At 39.5% G+C, this 19,050-nt stretch overlaps 1 protein-coding gene across 1 annotated transcript in view; it reads left to right on the top strand.

The window, feature by feature from the left end:
• Nucleotides 1–19,050, top strand: part of LOC149252209 (SUMO-activating enzyme subunit 1B-1-like) — a 313,309-nt gene that overhangs the window by 121,873 nt on the left and 172,386 nt on the right. Inside the window, exon 6 of the mRNA XM_089459659.1 lies at nucleotides 5,712–5,828. Coding sequence (XP_089315785.1) covers nucleotides 5,712–5,828 — 117 coding nt within the window. The remainder of the gene's footprint in view (nucleotides 1–5,711; nucleotides 5,829–19,050) is intronic.

The raw sequence follows: 19,050 nt of genomic DNA, 5'->3' as shown, positions 1-19,050 counted from the left end.
TCTAATCTTGTGGATAAGCTCACACAGACAGACACACAGCCTAGCAAAGATTTTATTTTTACAGGAAAGAAGGAAACCAAGAAACCTAAAGGGTTATTTTCTGTTGGTATCTCCTTATTGCAGGTTCATGGATTGATTCAGAAGGAGAAGATCATTGTTTCTATAAATCCTAGTTGCAAGCATAATTTTATCAATGTTAATTTGGCAAAAAAATTGCAAGTTCCAGCAAAACACATTGAACACACACAGGTGGATGATGAGGATGTTCAAGTGTATAAGGATTTGAAGATTTCTATGGATAAGTATGTGTTGCATGGTGATTTTTATACTTTAGAGATGGATAATATGGATGTTGTTTTGGGATATCCTTGGATGGAATCAGTGGGTACTATCAATATTAATGTGCAGAAGAAATTCCTAAAGCTCTGGTATAAAAAGAAGAAAATTACATTACAGGATATTTCCATCAATAAACAGGTAGAGTCCACGGAGGTTGACGCAGAAGATGTTCCAGGGACTGACATATCAGATGATGAGCAGTTGATGGTCGACAATCAAACACAAACAGAGGCTGAAGCCGAAAAGGTTACAGGTGCTGACACATCTGATGAGGGTTCAGTGGTTGAAGTAATATTAGAAGATAAGACACCACAGCAGGCACCACAACATGCACCAGATAACAGTGAGGCTCTAGTAAGGGGTGAATTAAAGAAAAAGACACCGTGGGTTAAAACTTCAACATATCATCACCCACATCACCCCGCAAGACAACAACCAACAAGATGGCAACCAATTAGCCACAAGGACAACAACCCCCACATGACAGATAGAGCGGAGCGAAGATCCACCTACTACACATCAACACAGAAGAGCTGCCACGGTCAACTTCCATCTCAAGCGAGCAAGGCACCAGCGAGATTGAGGGTTCACCTTTCTCTTGGATGGCTAGATGCACGTGCATGGTACCAATGGACTACTCTTTTGAGTAGATCTTATTATTTGTGTTCTTCCCATGTTTCGGGGACGAAACATGCTAAGGGGGGTGGAATGTTATATACCTAGGGGGGATAATATGGGGTACAAAGGGAGGTACCCAAGGGAATAATGTAATAATGGGATGGGCTATAGTAATAAATAAGGTGGTTAACCCGTATCATGTAAGGGACCACAAGTAATTAGTAATAATGTAATGGGCCCATGGTATTAGATAGATGGTGTTGAGGGAACCATGGTAATGACCCATGGTATTGTAGGTATGAGGCCTATATAGAGGCTAGAGATTCCATATGGAGAGGTGTTAAGGAATATTGTATGAATAGGCATATGGCTTGTGGAGTGTTCCCCTTCCTTAAGTAGTGAATGTATGGTGTTGCCCTACCTTAAGGGTTTGATCAATAAAGTGAATCATTTCTATCTATTTCTGTCTCTGATACCACTTGTTATAGCTCTGAAACCACTTGTTATAGCTCTGATATCACTTGTTATAGATCTGATCCAAAAATATAAGATAATGCAAATATACACAAGAAATAACAAGACAGAAATAGATAGAAATGATTCACTTTATTGATCAAACCCTTAAGGTAGGGCAACACCATACATTCACTCCTTAAGGAAGGAGAACACTCCATAAGCCATATGCCTGTTCATACAATATTCTTTGACACCTCTCCATGTGGAGTCTCTAGCTTCTATATAGGCCTCATACATACAATACCATGGGTCATTACCATGGTTCCCTCAACACCATCTATCTAATACCTGGGCCCATTACATTATTACTAATTACTTGTGGTCTCTTACATGATACGGGTTAACCACCTTATTTATTACTATGGCCCATCCCATTATTACATTATTCCCTTGGGTACCTCCCTTTGTATCCCATATTATCCCCCCTAGGTATATAACAAAATGGAAAGAACAAAGTTCGTTCTTCAAGTTAAATACTCCAAAAGACTTGGAATATGTAGATCTCCATTGAGATATAAGAATATATATTAAAATGTATGAATAAGAATGATATTACAATTGAAATTGAGGGCATGTTTATATACCCTATGTAGGTGTCCCTATATGAACGACCATGTCTCCTTAGACATGCCTCTTTGTTTAACGGATTATTAATTAACTAATCATTATTACAATTATTTATATTTAATATATTTTATTCATAACACTCCCTTTGATTTATTTCAAATCCTTAAGGCCGCTCAATGTAAACCTCTTCATCAATGGTCCCATTCAAGAAAGCTGTCTTGACATCCATTTGATGGATGTTCCATCCCATAGTAGCAGCTAACAGAACAAGTGATCTTATTGTTGTGTCCCTAGTTGTGGGAGCAAGGGTTTCCTCATAATCAATTCCTTCCTTCTGCGAGAAACCTCTTGCTACAAACCTTGCTTTGTATTTGTCTATGCTCCCATCTACATCATGCTTTATCTTGTAAATCCACTTTGAAGTGATTGTAGATTTGTCACTTGGTCTAGCGCTAATCTCCTAGACATCATTTTTCATTATGGACTGATATTTGTCTTCCATGGCATTCCTCCATTCTTGATGTTTAGCTGCATCTTCATAAGAGGAAGGTTCCGCTTCAATAAGCCTTGACATGTATGTAGCATATCCAGAATACCTCTTCGGTCTCTTACTTTCCTTGGATGTCCCTGATGCTGTATGTCCTTCTACCTCTTGAAGAGTAGTTTTTAGCGAAATAGGCATCTTCCGATTTTCTGGAACAATTACTTGTTGTATAGGTTTGTTATTGTTGTATAGGCTTTGATACTTGTTGTAATGGCTTGTAGTTGTTGTATAGGCTCGTGACAAAAACTAGGGTTTTTGTAGTAGGGTTACACGAACCTTTGTAGAAGCCAAGTAGAAGGTCACTACACCAACAATATTGCTAGCTGAGGTTACAAGAAGAACCCCTCAAGTCAAGCGAAGAAGGAAACCATCATCAAGATCCATAATTCAGCCCACACGTGTGATCTTGCAGAAGTTTCAAGCAACCGAGAATTGCAGGACTGTGGAAGAAGGCCGAAATACTAGAGTAGCCGAAATTTGCAGTGCTAAAAGTCAGTTTGACTATTGTTGACTTGGGAAAGAAGAAGAAGAAGCAGTGAAGATCGATCTTGTGACTTGGTCTTGGAAAGGTTGATAAGTCAAGGGTCTTGGTCTTGGTCTTGGAATTCGTCACTTGAAGTTTCTATAAGAAGAAGGATTTGTTTGGGTTTTCCTCTCAAATTGGACACGTTTTGGCCTTGGCTGATTGCATACTCCTGTGTCTCTTGTCTCATTATTGTTTGGTAGCTGTTTGATGAAGAAGAACACTATAATAATTCAAAAGAAGAACCTAGTTAAGAGAGAGTGTTGAGGAATGTAACTAGGTTCGGTCTTCATATTTATATTTGAGTCAAAGAATGAAAAATTAATCTTTATTATTATTACAATGACTTATTAAAGCTTGGGTCATCCTTTATAGGTCAAAGTCCCCATTGTGGACTTCTAGGTTTTATACTGGGTCCTTCGGGTCATTGTCCATTTAATGTGACCCTTCTTGGGCTTTTGTATCATGTAGAAAGATTTATTATTGAGTCAAAAATGTATTTTGTCACCTCCACACCAAGTCGGCCCTAACCTGTTGAAGTCGGCTTACAAGAGGACAATTCGACCCACAGAAGATGCTAAATATACAAGAGCAGTTCAATCTATTTGGACATCAACTCAACAAGTTCGATCTACATCAAGGAAGTGCAGAAAAGTGCGAAGTTCAAGGTGAAGAAGGAAGAAATACAAGTCGAAGTTTTTGGGCTATCTCTTTCTCTCTCTTATGCGAAGTTACTGGGCTATTTGCTGGATCGAAGTTCTGCTGCTGGGAGGGTCGAAATTCTGAAAGTGTTGGGTTAAAGATTCTGCTACTGGAAGGTCGAAATTCTGGATTTGTTGGGTTGAAGTGTTGCTGCTGCAAGGTCGAAGATCTAGATCAAAGTTGCTAGAAGGAAAGGATGACTTGGTGGTTGGAGGAGGTCTGTGTCTAGGTTGAAGAGTCTTGGATTATCTCATCTTAACTACTGAAGGAAGAAGTTTGACTGGGTTTTCCCCTAGATAGGGGTTTTTCCCTAGCAGAGTGCCTACTTGTGATCTTCATACACACATAATTTGGTAATTGCTTGATGAAAGATAATATAACAAAGATATAAAAGAAGCCCATATAATTCACAAGTAATTATCAAGAAAGAGAAATCTAACCCTAACTCTACTAGCATTGATTTCTCAACACAAGCTACTCATGCTGCCTACCATATGAGGCACCCAAAAACGCCATGTCTATTTTGAAAAAGCAAAAGGCCTATCTTCTCTGATCATCACCAAAACTGAGCCATATTTACATCTCCCCATTGGGTATTCAAACCTCTGATTAGATCCAGTGTTTCAAAATTCAGTCAACTTAGATTTGGACTTGGTCAAGTCAATAGTCAAGGGTCCCAACTCGGCCTACAAATTAAAATGAAAAAGATTATTAGACCAACTCCATTAGTTTGTTCATTGCTCATGCTTGCATATGAGGTACATGTCACAAGATACTACCCACTTCCCTTGCAAATACCATAACAAGATGTGAGAAGTGATACAGACACAACAATGCACACAAAATGAAACATTAATTGTCAGAAATCCATCCTTGTTGATGTCATAATCACTTATTTATATTGTTCTCATTATGAGAAAGGGATGGCCATTCCCGTATCTAATCCATAACTAGAGTCTCTTGCTCTAGCATTAGGGCCTCTAAATCTAACTCCTCCCAGCCACAAGCAAGCTATCCAAAGTCCCACACTAATTAAACGTTAACAGTCTTATGAAACGAGCCACATGAATGCTACATAGACCTAGCCGAAAAAACCCCTAACTCAAAATGTCATCTCTACTTTCACACCTATATATGCTTCAAGGATGGCATCATTTGCGCTCCATGATATACCATAGTGCAACTATCCTATAACTTGCAAGTTTCGAAAGCCTAGCTTTAGGTTTTTTCCGATTAACTTATAGATAAGGATCATCATCTCCAAAGGGAGCATCTCACTTGCTGTCTAAGTATGTTGGAATGGAAATGCTTAACTGCGCCGTAGGCTTAGTCATACTTATTTATATTCTGATTGGCCATTTATGGCCACTGAGAGAATTAAATTTAACAAGAGAAAGACATCTATTTACAATAATAATTTGCTAAAGCCTCAATGCTAGAGTAGGGTCAATGTAAAAAATAGACAAGATGTTTTGACAAAGTAGTATGGTAGGCTTGTGGCTGCATAACAAATGGACAAACACATGAATTGACCTAAATAAACCACTAATATTGATTTTTAATATGGCTAAGTTAAAGCTGAATTTCCATAGAACTTAATGAGGTAGTCATCTATTATGCTATTCATTCTTGAGGTTGTTCATGGGTCATTGACTTAGAGATTAGAAATTTTCTAATTGCCACAATGTCGTGTTTCATATCATGTTTTAATGCTAATTATGGAGATTATAAGATTTGACCTAACAAATCAAAATATCCACCATTGCAGGCGAATTATTGATGAAGTCAACTAACGTGTCATTTTCTCTAATTGATGAACTATATAAATATTTCATGTTAGTAAAGTTCTTGTTTCCTTCTACCCAAACTAAGGTTGTTGCTATTTGCTATTTTATCTTGCAGAAGCAGGTTAATGAGATGTGCCGCAAAAGGCCACAAATAATTGCATTTTATTCAGTGGATTGTAGAGGTAGCTGTGGAGAAATATTTGTTGATTTGCAAAGCCACACATACACTCAGGTATTTCAATAATTTTGAATGGGATGATGTAATGAGGATGAACATTATTGTTATTAAAGATCCAAAGAGTAGAGTTCTTGTATTCATTTATATGAATCTCGCTACACTTGATGTGGAAGATATATATTGAGTTTTAACATTCTAGATTTGGTATTGTTTCTTCTGGCCACTAGGGCAAGTAGTCCATATAAATAATTGGAATTCTCTTGTGTTTTTTGAATTATTTGTTAGATGGGAGTGATATTTTATTTTTCGTAATGCTTTAATTTTCATTTTCATTTTTGTATTCAAGTAGTAATGTAAGCACTTGTCACTTGCACGATTGGTTGAGTTGGATTGTAATGTTTTAATCTATCAAAATATGAGCACAACTCCAAAATATAATAATTATGATTGGTTGCAAGACAATTCCTAGGAAATAAGAGAACATATTCCATTGATCCTAAACGCAATAGTATTAAAGATTCATATGCAATTGTGTATGTGAATGAGTATGATGATGTCCTATTTATAATATGTTATTGATTCCTCAATCATTCCTTATGTAGGCCTAGTTCTTGGCTGACATACTTCTGCTCATGTGAGTAGCCCCTTATATTGGCTAGAGGGACTGCACCAATTCTGCCCATACTGGAGATGCTTGCTATTTGGAGCATAAGATGACACCCATTTGTATGATATTTGTGAGTTGGCATTGAATGGTCATCATTCTTCATCGTGTAACCATCCATAATAAATCTTAATCTGTATCAACCGTTGATAGTCTATTTTCAGATCGTTACTTTGTCTTTGATTCCACATATGCTTACAACCTTGCCATTCTGTTGTAGTAGTTATTCATTGGTAATATTGGCAATTACAACAATTAATTTCTAATAATTTTTAGTTGTGAAAGTGGTTTCTAATTCTGCCTCACGCTGAATTGGCCATGAAGGAATTCAAGTCTTTGTTGTTTGACCTTTGAATGATGATTTATTTTAATATTAATGCTTTTTTTTAAACCCTTATTTTTGTAATTTTATCCTTTTTGTTTGTTTGTTGATTTTCCACATTTCCTGAGATTTTGGAAGTGTTGTTTCACAACGCTGCACTCATTTAAGAAAGATTCATTGTACCCTTGTTTCGTGTAATATACACAACATACTCTAGCCAACTTAGTCCCAAATGATCGATTGTGCCTAGTCTCAATTGATCGGTTGTGCCTATGTATCAATCCTTGAAGCAAACTTTCTTGTGTGAGTGTTTCACTGTTTTCTATGACTCCATTTCTGTCGTTGTGTCTAGTAAGAGGAAAAACAAATCTCAAGAACCTTTTAGTCTAAAGGGAAAATAGAATATGTTCTTCGATTTGTGTGTCTCTATAATCTTGAAATGTTTCTTTCCAAATTGAAATTGTTATGTTATAAAATAAAAAAAATAAGGGGTGGTGGGATCATTTTCATCTTCCTATTGGATTACGATGTGTTCATTTGTAAGTCTTTGAGGGATAATGGGTTGCATTAACAAAGAAATTTGTTTCTCATTACAATCCTTAAATTGGTTGTAAAATTATTTTGTAAAAGTCAGATAGCCAAGCCTCATTGTTGCAGGTGTATCTCTTAAGTTCATAATTAATAGTTGAAGGGAGACTATGGCCCCTAAAGCTAATAAACATCTCTTGTCTGAGTCTAACAAAGAGGTAGTTGAATACACATAGATCAAATATCCTAGTATGGTTTAAGTTCGAGCCTATTAGTTGTGAAGTTAGTGGCAAATCAACAAGGAGTTTTAATGAAAAACGATGAGACATGATTATCAATTAGGAATGACAACAAAAGAGAGCGAGGTATATAGTGATTACAATCTAATTTCTAGCTGTACCCATTGTTGTGCCAATGTTACAATCCACCTTGAGATTATGCACAAACACTGGTACTTTTGGATGCAATCGAATCATTAGTCCTAAGAAATTGGGTGCATGGCTTCATAATCTTGAAGCATCACAATTCAACAATTTACGGATCAATAAAAAATTATGACTGGTCAAGTACAGGTGGGGAGCTAGGCATTGTCATCGAGGTGGAGTCATGTTTAGTGTTTGGTAGACAATGACCTAGTTGCCATCTGACAATGGGATTGTTTGAAGGTATTGGTTGAAGATAGATTCTGTTGTAATAAACCTTGTTTAGGCGATTTCTAGTATTAATTACTAAGAAACATGACATGTCCCCTAGATCTTGTGCCCATATCCCATGTGTTCGATCCTTGACATGCTAGGGAATGTGTTGGACACGAGTTTGACACGTCTTGAATAAGGTTATGTGTCAAATTAGTGGTGGACAGACAAGTGCCTTGAATTAGGACAGGTGTCAAAGTTGTGTTCGACACATGCTATAGCGTGTCTTGAGGTGTCCGACATGTAGGGGGTCAAAACAAAGTTGGAAAAGAGAATTTCCCCTCTTTTTTCCACTTTCAGCCACAAGAAATGCTTTAATGTTTTGTAGGCAAAGTAGAAAGACCAAATTTGAAGGGATTATGATACATTTGAAGGCATTTCAACTTTCTAGATATGTCATTTCTCCAACAATGATGTTCTTCTTCATTCATACCACAAAACACATGGCTTAATCATCAAGTGTTTCTAGTAAAAGTAAAATGAAATGGAAGAATGCCAATGATGGTGTTGCCCCCTCCTCCAAGGCCATCTGTTGTTAGTATTGCTCCATCTATTGGGAGCGGAGTTGCAAATGCTAGAAATAACTTCACTACAACAATACATCAAGCTCAAGAAATAAAATATTTGCTATATCTAGTATCTGCCCTATTTTATAGTTGCCACTGGAAATCCCACCGATAGTATCAATAGCTACTGTCTATGTAATACATTTTTTTCAAATGACATCAAATGCCTGAATCAAAAAGCTGCAGTTTATGGTTCTAACTTCTGAACCACTATATTACGTGTATTAATTCTTGAATACTCGAATTTCTTGTGTGTTTAATGTACTAACTAGTTGTATTAGTAGTTTGTAAATGTTCTGAGAATTTTGGATCTTCATGTCTATATTTTATTGTTGTATTTGTAAGTTATATATATATATATATAAATATAAAATAAGACCTCATGTTATGTTTTGTGGGTCAACGTGTTTTGTGTCAGATGATCATATTCACATCTCTCATGTGTCTTGTGTTCTTTTTTTTCGAGGAAAAGGGCGTAATTTTATTAATGAAAACAAAATTACATGTTGAATTGGCTAAAAAGCCGCATCATCAAGTCAGAGACCAAATGATAAACAGAAACAAGCAGAAAAATTCAAGATAATATACATGATGGGAAAAAGCTAAGCTTTTCGCCCCTTCTTTTTCTCAACCCTTCGCCATTCCCCTTGGGATGGCACCAAAGAGACAAGAGCAAGATGATTCCCTGCATCCACTTTGGCATTGTCCTTGTTTGAGTCTGAATTATCGGATGAGTGAATATGCTTATTCCCACTGATGTCCCCATCGTCAGGAATCAAGTCGGCCTGCACCCGGTGATTCCGAGCTTCTATTGGGTCTTGTGGGGTTCCCCCCTGTGTTTCAGGTTCCATTGGATTTTGACTTTTCCCCTGTGGGGATGGTTCATCCCCAGCTTCATCCTCCTCCTCTTCAGGTTCTGGTGGGGGATATTGCCATCCTTTGGGTTTTTTCCCAAGATTCTTTTTCCTTCGAGTATCCTTTTTAGCTTCTGGACACAAGTTGTGTAAATGCCCTATTTGCCTACAATTCCTACATCTGAAAGCTGTGTTCTCATAATCCAAAATCTGTGTCCAAATCCGCTTGTTGTGGATTAGTTGGATGTTGTCCGGAAGGCCTTTGCTGAGGTCTACCTCAACACATATACGTGCATAAGTGAACACCCTTTCCTCTATTCTTTGGGAATCCGTCTTTATGAACTGCCCTAAATTGTTGCCAATGCCAGCTAGAACTCTGTCCTCCCAGAAATGAAGGGGGAGATTGTGCATTCGAACCTAGACTGGCATTTTGGAGACAACCATGGTGTTTGCGTCAAATTCAGGGAACCAGGGAGTGGTGAACAGGCCAGTTGAACCCCAGAACCATGGTCCTTCCTGAAAGATTTTGTCTCTAGCTTCAGGAGTTGGGAACTTTACAATAAAGAAACCTTTTGAGCAGAGGTGTATATCGCATTCTAATGACCAGTTTGTTAAAATCCAGTGGAAGAGCTCTACTGGTTTAGGCCAGAAGTAGTTAAAACGACAAATAATTGCCAGGGATTCATAAGAGGCGCAGTGCTCATCAGTTTCTGGCATGTCTATGTTTAATTTTGGGGTGTAGTTCAGCTGCTCCACTATATATGGGCTTGGAGTGTTTCCTGCCTGTTTGGATGGTTCAGAGGCTATCTTTTTCCCTTGAAGAATGTTCTTGAATGATAGTCCCCCATTTGCGTGCTTCTGTTTTGATCCTGAGCCTATCTATGTGCTGCCTCCCAAACCTGTTTTGCACTTGGTTGCAGCCCCACCACGTAATCTCAGGTTGAGTGTAATGGTGGAATCAACAAGGATATGATACTCCGTCAAGGGCTGGTGGTCCTGTAATATTTTGCCTTCAAACATCAAGTTCTGTGAATGACCAGGGTATCTGTATTTTTCCATGATGCTTTGCTTCAGATCTATCACTTTGTCTGTATTTTTAACCCAAAGTAAACCTGAAGACCCAGCAGGGGGTTTTAAAAAAATTTGGAAACAAGTGGAGCTTACCTGGTTCCCGGATCCCATCTGTTCAACATGGTCGCCAACCCCCTCGAGAGTAGCTAGTTCAGACGACACAGAGGGTAGAGGGTGCAGAGTTCGGGCCTCCACCGTCGGACCCAGAACCAAACCCTGAACCAGCCGGAGCACGAGGGTTGATGCTCGAGCCAGTGCGCGGGGACTTTGGCCATCTCAGAGAACCAACAGTGGCAATATAAGTTGAATCTCGCCCTTCAGTTGAGGAAGTCCAAGTTCCCAGCGTTGTGATGAAACCCCGAAGTATTGGATCCATCGCAACTCCCTCAAAACTATAATCCCTCTGCCTGTGCACACTCGCATCCCCATCGCGCTTCATGGCCGAACCGTCTGCACGAACCATGACCATTCTAGAGACACGCAAAGACTCCATTGCCTGTTTCATACTTCGCATAGCGGCTACCTCCCGAGGTCCTGGCTTGTCGTTGCATAAATCATAAGGGCGATGCATGAGCAGTCGAGCTTCCACTTCCCACCGGAGCTTTGCCGCATTCGTCCGTTGAAACGAGCTCCCTGGAGCCCATTTTGTCCCCTGCATCCGAAACAACCACGAGTCTCTGGTCCCATGGGGGCAGAGCCATACTAGGCAAGGGCAGTCCGTCTTCCTTGGACCCCCCAGCGAACCCTCCTGTGTACAAGGCCAGTCGGCCGCCCCCTGAAAGGAATTTCCGTCATGAGAGGCCTAGTCGGCCGCCCCCAGAAAAAGATTTCCGCCATGAGAAGCCCTAGTTCCTGTTTGCGCCATCCTTGCAACCCTTATTGTAGGTTTTCCTTCCTATGTGTCTTGTGTTCTAGTTTCACTTTGACGTAGATTTAATTATTATTAAACTCCACAACTCGTCCATTCTACATGACCCACCTTTTCCACACTATTCATTTGTTGTTATGATCCATTGTCATTTGTTATTCAACATAGTTACACATGCTCACACACACACACCACTCCACCCCCCCAAACACACACACATATTGAGTGCACTTTGTGTGCCTTAAATCTTTGCACTGTTTGTTTGAGATGAATTATGAACCCTCCACCTCCATAACAATTGGTATTAGTGTGAGTTTTGTTTCTTCCTATTTGGGTGCCATTCATCATTCCATATTGTAATTCTGTGTTGCTCCATTCACTGTACACACTCTTCTCCACCTTTTTTTGCTTTGTGTTAGATACCTAATCTTAGGGATTATTATGTATTATAAAAATCAGGGTTGATAATATCGCTGATATTAGGAAATATCGTGATATTTTCCGCAAAACGAGATATCACCGATATCTCGGAAAAATATCACACGACGACCTAAAATATCACCGTGCAACCTGGGCTGTGGCTACAAAAGTAAATTTTTGACTTTTATTTGCTCATTTTGCTTTCCTAGTCTTGGAGAAGGAAGGAGAAGAGCTTTGTGGTGGTTTTCAAGGAGGGATTGAGGAACAAACAACCATTATCATCACCAACCAAAATTGTTTTGTGGATCAAAGGTTCAAGAACAGTGAGACAAACTTCATTTTTTCCATTAACAGGTATGTTCTTAAAAACCCTTATGTTAAAGATTTTTTTCATAGATTTAGGGTTATGCTTTCTTGCCTCTTTGCCTAGAAACACTTTGCTTCTTTGTTTTTTTTCCATTTGCTATGATTTTCATGCCTCTGAGCCAATGCAAGGGTTTTCTCCATATTTGGACAACAAGTTTCATTTTTCTTTTTTAACTTTCTTATGCGCCTTCTTATTGCCATTTTTCATTGCAAGTAATGTAGTAAAAAAATTATCCTTTTAAAATGAGGTGGCTATTATTTTTTGTGTATTGGGGTTTAATGCTAATTTTTTTGTTTTTTTGGTGCCTAGGTTTGAATTAATCCACTACAAATATGCCAAAGCCCTTGGACCCATTTTGGGAGTATGGGGAACCTGATGGTGGGAGCAAATTGTGTGGAGACAAGATGAAAAGAGGGGTTACGTGATTTAAATACCATCTGGCTAAACTCCTTGGACATGAAGTTGGGCTTTGTTTGGAACCTAGTGCGGAGCTTATACAAAAATCTCTTCACGCTATTGATAAAAAGACAGAAAGAAAGAAGAGGCATAAAGAAACAAGGCTGAACGTGCAGGTAAATCTTTTGGGATGTCTTCTTCCGTTTTTGAGGCTGAGGGTAGTGGGAGGGGCTCCACAGCGTCACCTGCTAGTGCTAATGTTACTGGGAGTGAGAGGTCATCCTTTTTTGTTGTATGAACAGACATGGAGCACAACCAAAACCATAAAATCAGTTGTTAAAAAAAGGAGAAGCAAGAAGTAGATAGAGTTATGGGAGGTGTCTTTTCTGGAGCGACTTACCTCTCAGCATCACCAAAACTAATCCATTTTGGTAGCCAATGTGTGATGCTATTACTATTGTGGGCTCTGTTACCCACCACTTTGCGGGTGATATCCCTAAGAGAAATTTTTATCCATGATGAGCCTCAACCGACAACCAACAACCCCTTGATACCTCCTACTAGCTCATTGTGCCATTTCTCTTCCACCTGAGCCAGCCATGTGGTCCCTCACCCACCTTTATTGATCATATGTTTGAAGGTGGGCCTCCCGAATCTAAAGGTATGTCTTGCCATTTGGTAATTGAGTATTGGATTTACTTGTCATGGATACTTTTGGGTATGAATTGATGGGGAGATTTGGCAGAAAGAGTGGGCTTAGTTTGTGCTCTTGTCCCATTGATCTCTTTTGGTTGTTACCCTTGGATCTTAGTCACGTGGGATCTCCTTTATTGACCATTCGGTTCTAGGGTGGTACTACTTGGGAAACCCTGAATTTGGGTGCGTGGCCCCGCTCCTTTACCCATACATATTACTCCCTTTCCACTCACTATACCCCCATTCATCTTTTCTCCCACCTGGGTCCACATTCCCATTCTGGGTCCACATAGGGCTAGCCTCCCTATCCCCTTGCCCCCACCTTGGGTCAGGCCTAGAATGATGCCCCGGAGGTTGAAGCAGTTAAAAGGAAAGTGAAAAGCATAAATGGCCACATTTAACAGGAAATTGTACCATGCAAAATATGGCCAAGACAAAAATAATTAGCATGTGGGCAAAAGCCATTACATGAGCTCTACCCCAATCCATGGCCATCACCCTGGTTCCATAGGCCCTAGATGAGCCTCCTCTATCATTCAGGAACCCATGATTGTCCCAACCCCTGGAAGGCAATGAACTGCCCTACCTAAAAGGGGGTAATCACTGCTATATCTTACACATCATGCTCTTATCCTTTCAGCCCCGAGCAATTAATTAAAGAAAATTCATAAAAGGCAAAAGGTATATGAAGAAGGGTGGAAAAATCAAAGCGGGGCACCTCATGTACCACGATTCCCCCTCCTATACATTACATACCTAGGTGTGGGCTTCCCCTTCTCTAGCTATCCGTATGCCCCACTATGTGGCCCAGGATTGCCCCTCTCATTCCCTATTCCATTCCACTTATTTATCACTTGCCACCTCCATTAGAGGGATGTACCTTAGACATACTATCCCCTTTAAGGGCTGAAACCACCTAATAATGTACTTGGCTAACCCCCTTTGGAGCTTGGAGACACTAGCACATGCCAAATTCCACTACAGAAGAGCATGCCAGTATGAAGTGTCCACGTTGTTAACCATGATTTGCAAGCTCTTTTACCCAATTATTTTAATCACTGGTTGTGCTGGAAATCTACGGGACACATTGGATCTTATGCATGATTACAAATGGTTCCCATTTGGGTTTGGTTTCCCTATATGGGATCCTAACCACCAGAGGTCTACATTAGCACATGTAGGGTATGCATAGAGAGCCATGGGCCTCCACAACAACAGAAAACACTCCACAGATTTTCATGGATGCTTAGAGACTACTAGTGATCTACTTTTGGGATGATAGTGATATGCTTGGTACATTATGCCCAGCATGCTCCCACAGGAGCCCCACACTCTTGACAGGTGTCCCAAGACTTGTACGATGTCATGGCAACGTTCATTCCACCACTTGGACCCTTGCAAAGGATCTATAGGCATCCTCGATTCATATGGAGACCCATGGGGTCATTTATATGCCCTCAGACCCACTGGGAGCACCACAGATCTACTACTTGGAGAAGAAGGGGCCACCCCCTTGTCCATCAATATTCCGAGGAATTTATTCCTCAATATGGCACTTCAGGATATTATTGAGCCTTTGAAGGGCCTTACGACATGTACATATTATTATTTGGCCCCTTGTGAGGCTTATTTTTACACTTGTGAGTTAGTTTGGTGGGCTTGTCACCAATAGGGGTCTTATTTGGACATTATTTTATCCTTAGGGGGTAATATAGGCCCATAAGCTAATTCAACATCCTTAGGAGGCTGTATATTGATGTTAGATACATTCATTTGGATAATCACTTGATTTGTGATCTCTCTAATCATAGAGAACTTCACATTTTTTCCTTGGAGGATATTTTGTGGAGATGGATGAATTTTGGATGAATTTTGACATATGGATTTGGGCTATTTATCTTGTCTTAGAGCTTTGTCTTGTGAACGAAACGCTGGTTGGATATACTCTATAACATTGTAAGTGAATTTTGATGTTATTATTCTTGTTGCTGCATACTGCTAAAATTAGGGCTAGTTGCTGCATAATCGAAATGTGGAATTGAGCATGTTTTAGCTAATTTAATGTATGGGCCAATGTTATATGAATGAAATGTCCTAGAGATTATTTGTCTCGATAAGCTTGCATTGTTTGCTTTGAAGTATAAATGCTTGAAGGTCACTTTTATTTTCTCTCTCAACATCGGATGAAGTTGACTTTTTGTGCCTCCTTGATCAAGAAACCAAGTTCTTATTCATCACCATCCTTGACTCCATATCCCCAAGTGAATTAGGCACTGGTCCCTTAAAGGGGTGATCATTTTAACCCTCTTTTTACTATTTTCCCCTTTTTCCCCAAGTCTAGCCCCATTAGGTCACCTAGGGCATCAATTTCCCGGGAATTGACCCAAGGAAAAACTTCGATCTCCTATAGGCTACTGCGCTGGTGGGTCCCCTCCCTCTCCTCCAAATTTGAGGCAATTCTAATGGTGGAATCTCCGGGAATCCCAAGCCCTAGCTCTAGGATCGAATTTTGCCTAGGCATCCCCAAGGCTAGACCTCAATAGGATCAATTCAACCTTTTGAAGTAAATATTCTTGTTTGGTCCTTTCCCCTCACCTTGTCCAGGATAGGAACATCATTGGTTGCTACATTCCATCCCCAAACCTGGGTTGGGTCCACTTGGCCCCATGTGGTCCCACTTCTCAATAAAGATTATTTGTCAAGGACCATTTGGGAATCCAAGTTTCCCAAGGATTATAGGGATTGAGAACCTTATTTATAAGCCTATCCTTTCTCCCTCAACCCTCCAATCCTCACCCCTTACCCCTGGTGGACCAAGTCCCTTACTTAAAGAGCAAGCAAGTTCCATTCTTCACTCCATCCTTGGGAAAGGGTTTTCAGGGTCACTTCTCACCTATCCATTGACATATACTTTACAAGTGATCCCTACACTACCGGGACTCCTCCCATCGGTGAAAGTCCATAAAGAGCAAGGAGACTTAGTTATGGTGATAGTGGGCTAAGCCTCCACTGTTGCCCTTAACCTAGCAGTTACCCTCTTAGGAACCCCTTTAGGTCCCCTGCTAATTTGAGTGGTAATAGGCCCAGGGTACAAAAGTGCTACATATGAGTTGCGGGGGCCAATCCTTCAAGCAAAAAAGCCGGACATCAACTTTAGATTGGTGGAGTTGAAAGAAACATGGGAGGTATCTGGATGCACAGTGATATATGATGGTTGGACGGATAAGAAGGGTAGGACCCTTCTAAATTTCTTGGTACATTGTCTTAAAGGTACCATGTTTATTAAATCAGTGGATGCATCAATACATATAAAAGATCCAATATTGATATGTGAGTTGTTAGATGGGTTCATCTGGGAGATTGGTGTGTAGAATGTGGTGCAAGTTATTACAGATAATGCAACTAATTATGTGTCTATCGGCAGATGCTTATGGAGAGCCACCACACATTGTTTTGAACTCCATGTGCAACACATTGTATCAATTTGTTGCTTGAGGATATGGGGAAACTGTCCTTCATCAAGGAGGTGATTGATATGGCTAGGAGCGTCCCCATGTTTATATATAACCATGCTTTTTCTCTTAGCCTCATGAGGAGATACACTAGAAACAAGGAGTTGCGACGTCCTGCAATCACACATTTTGCCACCAACTTTATTACTCTTCAGCCTTTGCTTCGATGCCAGTCTGAGTTGAAACAAATGTTTGTTTTTGATGAGTAGCATGATTGTAGATACAACAAGAGACAACATTGGAGAGCCATCGCAAAAATGGTGTACACTGACACATTTTGGTAGGGAGTAGAATAAGTGTTCCTAGTTAGTGAACCTATAATAAAGGTTCTGAGATTGGTAGATGGGGAAAAACCTGCAATGGCTTATTTGTATGAGGCCATGGATAGGGCCAAGGAGGCCATTCATGCTTATTATGAAGACAAGGGTTTTGCTGGGCTTAATAGACAGATGATGTTGTGGGATGTGATTGATAATCGGTGGAAAGGATGCTTCATCGACCCATTCATGCAACAACACTCTTCCTCAACCCCACATGTGTTCCTAGTTAGTGGACCTATAGTAAAGGTTCTGAGATTGGTAGATGGGAAAAAACTTGCAATGGCTTATTTGTATGAGGCCATGGATAGGGCCAAGGAGGCCATTCTTGCTTATTATGAAGACAAAGGTTTTGCTGGTATTAATAGACAAATGATGTTGTGGGATGTGATTGATAGTTGGTGGACAGGGATGCTTCATTGACCCATTCATGCAACAACACTCTTCCTCAACCTTGTATTTTCATAAAAATGCGGCTTTGATTTTGATGGCAAGGTGATGTAAGGGCTCCATTCCTGTATTCATAGGATGGTACCTGATCCTGAGCTTCGTAGCAAAATCAAACGCGAGATATAGTTTTATTGGTATTGTGTTGGCCTATTTGGATTTGATGATGCTATTAGGGAAATGACCCTTTCATGCCATGTAAGTGACATGACTCATTAGAATTTACTTATTTATAATTCTAGATTTTTTAAATTCAGTTATGTTTTATTTGAAAGTTTAATTATGTTTTAAGGTTTTAACCATTTTATTTCTTTATTTTGTTGTAGATATTTGGTGGCGAAGCTATGGTGCAAGAGCACCAAATTTGCAAAATTGGCCATAAGAATCCTGAGTCAAACCTGTAGCTCTTTAGGGTGTGAGCGCAATTGGAGTGTATTTGAGAAAATACACTCAAAAAAGCGCAACAAGTATAACTTTGAGCTTCAACCTTCAGTTGAGCAATTACATCTATTGTAATTTTAATTTATGACCCTCAAGTGTCAAGAGTTAAGACTCATTAGTTTTTTTGATGCTCTTATAGGTTGGAGTTATCACGCCTCAATGATTTAGTGTATGTGCATTACAATCTCTGACTTCGAGTGAAGCAAATAGGAAAACTAATGGATCCAGATGCCATTTTTTTAGACAATATTGATGTATTGTCTTAGTGGAGGGTGGAGTCTGAGGTTTCCATCTTAGAGGAGTCACCTACATGGTTAGAGGAACCATTAGTACAGGGGCAACAAGAGGAGGAGGACTCAAGGGAGGAGCAACACGAGGAGGAGGAGGAGGAGACTGTGGGAGCATCAGCGTCAACACCATCTTGCTATAGATATAGGAGAGCACAACTCCATACCCAACAATCATTATTTGACATTAGGTGTAGGGTCAGGGCCTTCTACTGCTAGGGGCAGATTTGGCAAACAACCCATCATGTTTTCCCGTAAAAGAGGGGAGGGCACTTATCTCAGATAACTAGCTGTTAGTTTTATTTGTTTTGCTTCATATAACTCATGATGATGAGATACTTTTATATATGTGATGTTATTTTGTATTGGTTCTCCACATTTGAGTCCTTGATTGGACAATTATCAGGGATCAACAAGATTTGGTATTGCCTTTGATATATCATTTTTATTTTACATCCACTACATCATATATATCAATGTTTTCTTCATATTTATGTGCCAATGTGTTTATTTCATGTTGTTATTGCTTTATATGTTAAAAAATTTGAAAAAAATGAATATATTATGCATTTGTTTTATGTTTGCCGATATTTTCGCTCATATTGCCAAAAAGATGTTTTCAGGACCCTCACCGATATTTTGCCGATACCGATATTTTCAACATTGATAAAAATTATGGTGTAAGAGAAATATGAAGAATCATAGGTAAATACAAATAATAATTAGACCTCTTGGAAGATGAAACCAAAGGTCATATCTCAATTGTGTTTCTATATGATTCACATTGATAAAATAATTAACATCTAGAGTTATATGAGGCCTATT

The sequence above is a fragment of the Pinus tabuliformis genome, chromosome 7 (genome assembly GCF_031772625.1).
Source record: "Pinus tabuliformis cultivar Carrire ecotype Pingquan chromosome 7, CPIR1, whole genome shotgun sequence".
In the NCBI taxonomy this organism is placed as follows: domain Eukaryota; kingdom Viridiplantae; phylum Streptophyta; class Pinopsida; order Pinales; family Pinaceae; genus Pinus; species Pinus tabuliformis.
This window is presented reverse-complemented; position numbering and strand designations above follow the sequence as displayed.